At 36.5% G+C, this 8,203-nt stretch overlaps 1 protein-coding gene across 4 annotated transcripts in view; it reads left to right on the plus strand.

Annotated features, from left to right (window-relative positions):
- MAP4K3 (mitogen-activated protein kinase kinase kinase kinase 3) overlaps nt 1–8,203 on the plus strand; it is a 58,371-nt gene that overhangs the window by 26,218 nt on the left and 23,950 nt on the right. For 2 of the 4 annotated variants that reach the window (XM_017726683.1, XM_008644342.2), the window contains 3 exons: nt 5,760–5,818; nt 6,970–7,008; nt 7,291–7,344. In XM_017726683.1, the coding sequence (XP_017582172.1) occupies nt 5,760–5,818; nt 6,970–7,008; nt 7,291–7,344 (152 nt within the window). The remainder of the gene's footprint in view (nt 1–5,759; nt 5,819–6,969; nt 7,009–7,290; nt 7,345–8,203) is intronic. The other 2 variants (XM_017726684.1, XM_017726686.1) reach the window with 1 other exon arrangement.

Genomic DNA, 8,203 nt, shown 5'->3' on the forward strand with positions numbered 1-8,203 from the left:
TCCCTGCTGTTGTACTGGTTTTATAAAATACCTCATAAGCAGCAACTCCTTTGCAGAGCTGTGTGTCTCTAAGGTTGTAAAAAAAAAAAAAAGATCATAAATTGAGGCATACTTTGGACTACAGACAGTTGAGGTTCAAAGCAAATTTGGGGAGTGACAGTATTTTTACCTATCACCACGTATTTTGCACAGCTGGATTGATCATATGGCAGTTTATGCAGTCATCATGCACATTACCTTTCAAACATTTGATGCCTATGATGTGGCTACTCTTAAAAATCATTCCTGTCTTTTTATTCTCCCCCTCCTTCCCCCTGTGCTCTTCTGAAACAGCTGCCTGGATCTACCAGAAGAATGGAGAAATTGAGTACAAGTCTTGTTTGCAGGGAAAAGTCCCTGTCCAAACCCCAGTATCCCTTAATGCAAATTGCAATCAGAAAGGACAAGATAGTGCTTCTCTTTGATCTTCTACAAATATACCCCTTTGGTTCATAGCTAAATAAATAACAGACTATTTTGCTCTAAATACAGGCTCTTCTGCCTTTCAGGATAGGTGTTTTTTCTGCAATTAGACAAGGAATTTCTCAGAAACTTTCTTGGGTACCTTCCATCCTTTGAGATTTTTTTTTTTTGCATGTGCTACTTCCTGTCATTCAGATTTCTTCATGTTCCTATTTTGTCTTCTTAGTCTTGTGTGCACATTAGATTTGCATAAGGTAGATCTTTTCACTGTCTTTCTGTATATTTTAAAAGCAGTTGCTTGGATCCTGGCTCAAATAAGTGGCAGAGCTGAGCATTGCATTTGCAGTGAGCTCAGGAAATGGTTTACATCAAAGTCACTTTTAAAAATATGTATTCTTTTTTCTGGGACAATTTTAACTTATGCTGTTGCTTCTGAGTCACAAAAGCTTATTGTTGTTCTGACTCAAAACAAAATGTCACATTGAACCAAATGAAAATATTTTCATTTAGGTTATCGTGATCTACAGTGAAATTCTGTGGCAAAATATTTTTCTTCCCATTCATAGTGAGCTGAAAAATAATTCTGGTTCATGTATGGAGAACTGGGCTGCACACCTTGTTACGTGAGAAATACCATCAGAGAATTCCCCAAAAAAAGATGAGGTGGGAAGAAACTCCTGGTGATTGATCTCTAGCTTAATTCTGCCTAAAGTCAGGGCCTGGAGTAGTTTAATCTGGAAGATATAACACAGAGTGAAAATTGTTGAATTCTACTGTTGAAGTGACAGAGGAGTTGAACAAAACTTGGATTTGATATCTCAGGTTCCAACATGTAATTGCTTTCAGTTGTTACAAACGTAACATTCATTTTGGACTTCTTCAGCAAAGAATTCTGTAAGAGATTTGCAGCTCCCATGCAGTCTGCACTCTTGTCCTTGCCAGCTGCATTTATACATTTGGGCCTATTTAAATAATTTGGTCCTGGTCGGTTTCTGTTTTGTTTTGGCTTATAAATACACTCTGAGTTTAATAATTTGTGATAGTTTTTGGTAACAGTTACTTTTAGGAGTGTAATGTTTCCACACAGCTATTCTGTGATTTTTAATTATTTGTGGCAGAAAAGCTAAAATATTGGGAGGAAAAGACTGAACTAAAGAGATTGACATAGATAACAGAGAACCTTGCCCAGGAGCATTTTTCTTTAAGTAATTTTTCTCCTCACTACACATACATACATATGCTTTTTCTTTGCTGCAAGCCATGAAGACTCCTATCCTGTTTAGCTAACATAGCTCTAAAAACTTATTGTAGCTCTCAGTGTTGAATTTCAGAGAGTCTTCATGCCCTTTTCAGTTTTAGGTAGTAAAATGGAGCATGGTCCTTAGGATCAGAAGAAAATAAGTAGAAATGGGAGGAAATGTGCCAGTGGTTTTTGCTCTTTTGTTTTCCTCCCCTGTTCTGGGTATTTTGTACCTTGGAAAAAGTAACTGAGAAAATGAGGTGCTCAGTTTTACTGCTTGGAGGCAAGGGGATGTTCATAGTCAAAATGCAGAGAGAGCTGAAATACAAGGGAAGAGGGGAACGGTGGTTGTGTAACAGTAATGCAGAGTAAAACCTCAGTCAGCCACCAGGGAAGAATTATATTTAGCCTGTTTGAAATAAATGTACATACAACTTGCTATTTCTGATGTGTTAGGGTATCCAAAGAAATTCAAGAATGCACTTTCTTATTGAAATAAAGGCACTAAAATGCAGAATATGCCTTAGGTGGTGTTAGGCTCTTTTAAAAATTAACTTTCTCTTTGATGAAGCAATGGGATAGGAATTGCTTTATCATTTTACTGAGAAAGAGATGTGTATGTGCCTTCTTACTTGATATGTTGGTAGTCCAAAGGTAATTTGTATTCTTTGAAATTCAGAGTTACTTCCCTAGCATTTTGTACATTTCAAGCCTTACTTTTGTCTTGTTAGATTTCAAGAACAGCAAACATAGGAAGTAACTGAATTGCTGGTTTGCCATATACATTGTTTTGGTTTTGAAGGCCTTAACACCGAAAAATAGATTTCCAGGACAGCCCAGCCCTATAGAACAAATTAGGATGATAAGACTGTTAAAGGTACAGTAGCAGTTAACTTACAGTGAAATTCTGCAGAAATTAAACTGCAGAAGATATTGTAGATTTGATCATTCCTGGGAGATTTTTTCATAGCGTGGCCTTACCATCAAACAGTATAGAAGAAATCTCTGTGCTGTTTTTAGTCATTGATTACCTTGCACACGTGATTTATCTGAGGGTATGATGTGGCTTTCTACATGGCAGCTTCCTTTAATGTTATCTAAGCTGTTGAGAAGATCTGGTAATTATTCCCTGTAGTACCTTTTTTCTGAAGCAATCCCTGCCAGCAAAGAGCACTCTGGTCTTGTACACGGATGAGTTGTTTCAGGAATGAGCTCTTAGTAACCTGGGGCTGAATGCAGAATAATCTGGGGTTGCATCTTTGGTTCAATACCAAGATCATTGACCTCTTCTCATTGCTACTGCCTGTAGGTCTCAACATTCTATTGGAATAGATCTGTCTAGTCTCTGATTCATTCTGTGTCAATGTTGTCTGATCTAAAAAGAATTCTCATTAACTAATCAGCATTGTATGTATGTTAAATGAAAATACTAATGTAGATCGATAGAGTCGATGGGTGAATTTGCATAATTTAGTAATTAATGCTAATCTGTTCTTCCCAGTAGAAATCCATAACTCATAAGATTTCATACCTTTATGTTTAGCTTTAAAAAGGTCTACTTCTATAGGGTGTTCTGATGCAGCACAACAGCTCACTGGAGGCTTTGCTGGATAAATGCAGTATTTACCAATGTTTCTGTATCAAATATGTAGCTAGAATAGACTTACTTAAGATAAAATTATGATTTCTGTGTCTATGTGAAATAGAAGGTAGAAGAAAAACGTATTTTACTTTTTAAAACCTCTCTAGCTCTCAGTATTTATCAAGAGGTCAAAAGGAGCAATTTCCCTAGTAGTGGAGTACTTGGCCCTACCTTTGGAGTGAAAACCTGCAATATTTAAAGGGCTTAGGAAAATCATACATGTCCAATTAAAATCATAGTCAAATGTATGTCACACAACAGTAAAGTGAATCAAAACAAAGTTTTTGCCCTTTTAAACATTTAAACATAAGTAATTCTGGCAGATGTCATTTTTGATAAGGAAAATTCCAGTATTGCTTAAAAGGTCTGGTGACAGGAAAGCTCCTTTTGTTTTAGGTGGGTTTATTTATTTTCTCTTAATAATTTCCCTGTCATTGCTGTACAGTGTATCTATAGCCATACATTGCACAGTGTGTAAATTCAAATGGACAGACATTTTGGGTCTGTCCAGCATAACATCTTTGTTTCTCACCTTTAAGTAATGTGATTTTGCAACACTGAAGGCTTGTCTCTTCAAGGTGAAAATCTCAAATTTCATTACACTGTTCTGGGGGTATTTTTCTCAACAGTTTCCCAGTCTTTGTTCTGGCATCCTCTTACAGAGACTCACACAACCTGTTTAACCTACTGGATTGTGAGTCTGGTGACATCTTATGTTTCCAGTCTTGTGATTTTTTTCTGCTCTAGAGCCTGAATCCTCAAAATATCTGTGCTTGCAGGTGGAAGTTTCTGAGATTGCATAGAAGTAATAGAAGCACTCAGAGCAAAGAAAGTTAAATCTGTTTCTTTGTGGTGGGTTGTAGTACAACAGCTGGTGGTGAGCAATCAGATCAATAGAAGTGGATAGAGTTTGGTGGGTTTGGGGGATCATTTAATTCTAGAACAAAGATGTGTAATAAAGTTGATACAGAGATTGAAAAGTCAGTCTCTCCATGGTTCAGGAAATACCAGCACCAGGCTTGCATTTGCAATTTTTATTCAGCCCTCTGATCTGTACATTCTTTTACATCAAGTAATTATCAGTTACGTAGTGTTTTTCCCACATTTTCCCTTGTTTTGGGAAAATATGTAAAGTCACTGAAGCAACCAAATGCTACTGACAGCTGTGGTAGACACACCCATGTGGAAACTACTACTTAGCTTTACAGGGCAGACTAAAGGGTGCAGTAAACAACCTGAAACTCCTTGGCAAACAAAAACCAGTATTTATGGCTTTGTATTAACGTGATTGCCCTTCAGCCTGGAACTGAGGGCTGCAGTGGTTTCTGCTTCATCAGCTTGGAACAAGCAAGAATCTGGTGTGAGACTTTTCCTCTGATTTTTAAAAACACCCTTTTGAAAGATCAGCCCCATCTAATCCAGACTTATTCCTCTTAAAGCTTGGGTACCTGGGCCTCTTGCTGAAGAGTGACATGCTTTTGATATGGGTTCCAGCTGAAAGGGGACTGTTCAGCAGAAGATGTTGGGACACCTTTAAAGTGTTTCCCGGGAAGGAAGGGTGTAGCTCCATTTATCACTAATTTAGGTGATCAATAATTTGTTTCTCCTGGTGAATACACTCAGTATTTTGGGAGCATATTTATGCTCAGATTTCTCCCATTGTGATCCACCTGAAGGAAAAAATAAACTGTAATTGTAGCAGTATTCTCCCAGCAGATGGAGATTTAATTGTGCTTCAGTGGGGTCCCTGTATGCCATTAAGGCATTAAATATTTATACCATTATGGTGTTAATTTAAAAATAGTGTTGAAGGCCTATTGCCACATCTTCTGTGTAGCCTGCACTCCATGATTGCTGGAGTGTTTGACTTTGTTTATTCTGGTTTTTTTCAAAAGAAGAGGTGTTCCTGAAGTATACACATATTGGTATAACCAGAGGGATAAAAACACTTATTGTCCTTTCTGCTTATTTTTTTAATGTGTCCATGTGCTAAAGGGATTTCAGGCTCCCTGTCTGAAATGACTACTAAACGTGCCAATGAGGGGTAGCTGGGTTCTCTGTGGAGTCTGGTAGATTGCAAAGTCCTTAATACTTTTGTTTTTCTTATTATTGTTGTATTGTTTTTGTTGTTTTGTTTTCTTTTCTGCAGCTGACTTTATTTGAGCAAAGGATCTCTGTGTACAAGGAAGGGGCTAAGGTCAGAGTTGTAAAAGGAATCAGAGATGGAGCAAACTGGCAGAGAGGAGCTTTTTGGTTGTAGTGGGCCTGAGAGTGGTGTTAGGGGTCAGGAAGGCCAGAGAAATCAGCTTGTTTGGTATCTCAGGTGTGGCAGAGGGGATAACAGCAGTGTGGCACAGGGTGTTTGTTGGATGCTCACCTGTTCATCTTAAGAGATTCATTCTCTTCTATTTTTAGGATCTACAGCTAGAGTATGGTCATGGTCCTCAGTGTGGCTACTTTTTGGGTGCAAATAAGTGAGTAAGCAACTGCATTTTCTGTCTTTAATTCATTCAAGACTATTTTAATATAAAGACACATTAGCTGAAGCAGATGTAGTAAAATAAGTCAAGCTTGTTTGTATCAGTTAAAATTCCAAAATCACTTATTTATTTCTAAAATAATAGTAACTCCAGTGATACAGAATGGCAGCACTTCTCAGTATTTGAAACTGTGTTGACCATATTGTTTTTGTGGTGGTATAAGCTTCCTTTTAAGAGCTATTATCTTGGTCTGCTTGTTTACAACATATTCTGCATGATAGGTCCCACAGAGCATAATTTTACCCCATCTGGGATCTAGCAGTGCTTCTCTTTGCCATTGCTTTGTGCCCTTCTTTATCTTGTAGGGCACTAGGAACATGCAGTTATAGATGCTTTAAAAAATAAAACCTTTCTTAGCAAGCCCTTTAACTTCATGCTCATACCTTTAATCATCTTGATGTATTAATCATATGAAATAATTTTCCATATAATTTTCCCTTTACATGCAATTACTTAATTACAGTTATGCATGCCAGAATTAGGCTGCCTAGCTTTGATTTGCTAAATTAAATCATACTAAAAATGCAGAAAACCTAAGCATAGAGCATGATATTTTTACATAGTCTTTAATTGGGGAAAAAAATCAATACTGTTATCTTCTGAAATCCTGTTGTTTCTTAGTCCTGTGATTCTTCTCTGTCTGTGTTTTCAGACAAAGACATGAATATGAAGTTGAAAATGTTACAAAAATGAGCCAGGGAAGAATTAATTTATCCCAATAGTAGTTTCATACTTGTCAGTCTGATTTAGTTTTTTTTATATTGTGCTTTTCTTGTGGATTTCTTTTAAATTGGATCAAGCTGCCATAGTCCTTTTTTTACAGCAAGAGGAAAAAGGACCACTGCACTTAATAGCAATACATTACTAAACATGCATGAAAGGGTCTTGTACAAACAATAAATGAAAAAAATTTGCAGCCGTGTTCATTTTTATGTGGATGCTGGATGTATATTCTGAAAGGCAGCTGAAATAACATGCTTTGGATTATTTACTGATGGAATCATAGGTGCTTTTGTTCTGGCTTTTGATAACTGTGTTTGTGTACCACAATTAAATTATGTTCTTATTCTTATTTAATTCTGAAGGAGTCTCTTAAAATCAGTTGAAGAAGAGCTACATCAGCGGTAATTCTATTTCTTTTTCCTCTCTTGTGTGTTTCAAAAGTAATTTGTGCATTGATTTTTTTGTCTGTCACAACTAGTTCTTACTTGTCCCTGTGCTTGCTGAGAGTTGAGAGAGGCATAGTTGTCTAGATTGCAGCTATACTTTAAAGAACAGTAATGAATTTGAAAAAAAGACAGTAAAATTCTATAAATGAGGTAGATTTTGAGGTCAAAATCTTTCACAGCAGTCAAGGTAATTTTAATACAACTTGCTCAACTGTAGTACCTTGTTCATTTTCTTAGGGGACATGTGGCACATTTAGAAGATGATGATGATGCAGATGATGATTCTAAACAGTAAGTCCTTCTTGTAAAAATAAATAAAATCAGATTCTTGAATAGATGAGTATTTGAAAAGAAAAGGTTGAATCATATTCTATAACAGCTCAGGATTCTTTTTGCAATAGTATTTTTAAAGATAATTATTTTAATGTTGTTCCTAGATGACATCACCATAAGTCATCTTATTCTGCTGATTGTTATAAATTGGGGGGAGGGGAAAATCTTGTTCCTTGTTTGATGCAGTTTTCTTTTTGTTTTCTATTATGGAACAAAATCTTGGCATCATTATGCCGAGCCAGTAATTTTTCCAACCCCAGTCCTGGTGCCTTGAACTGATAACTATATATTAAAATAAAGCTCATGAAAAGTAGATAAAATATATACATTACAGGCTTCTCTAGATGTTTGAGTTTGTTCTGTCTGTGTTCTCAGCTAGCAGGATGCTTGAATGGGTGCTTGGTTTTTGGAATAGAGGTGACTTCCTTTACTCAGAGAGAGCAAGGTTATGTGACTGCAAAGGCATGTGTCAAATTAATGATGTTCATGTTAAATCCCACTGGTATAAATATTCTTGGGCTTTATTTGATTGATAGATGAGAGCAGAAACAATTTAAAAAGCACAACCAGTATGTGTAGATTTACATTCCTAAATAAACCTGATGTAAAGACCAAAAGGAAAGATACCGTTGAGACATAATTTTTGTTTGCTTTCTGTTAATGGATAATTTGGAAAGCTGTTGCTTCATACAAGAAACCTTTAAAACATGTGCTATCTATTGCTGGCATCTCTCTCTTGCAGAGAACCAAACTACACCCTCTCTTCTTTTTTTGAGTTATTTTGCTGCTTGGTTCCTCCATCCATACTAACCTCTGG

The sequence above is a fragment of the Corvus brachyrhynchos genome, unplaced genomic scaffold, assembly GCF_000691975.1.
Source record: "Corvus brachyrhynchos isolate BGI_N302 unplaced genomic scaffold, ASM69197v1 scaffold312, whole genome shotgun sequence".
Taxonomy (NCBI): domain Eukaryota; kingdom Metazoa; phylum Chordata; class Aves; order Passeriformes; family Corvidae; genus Corvus; species Corvus brachyrhynchos.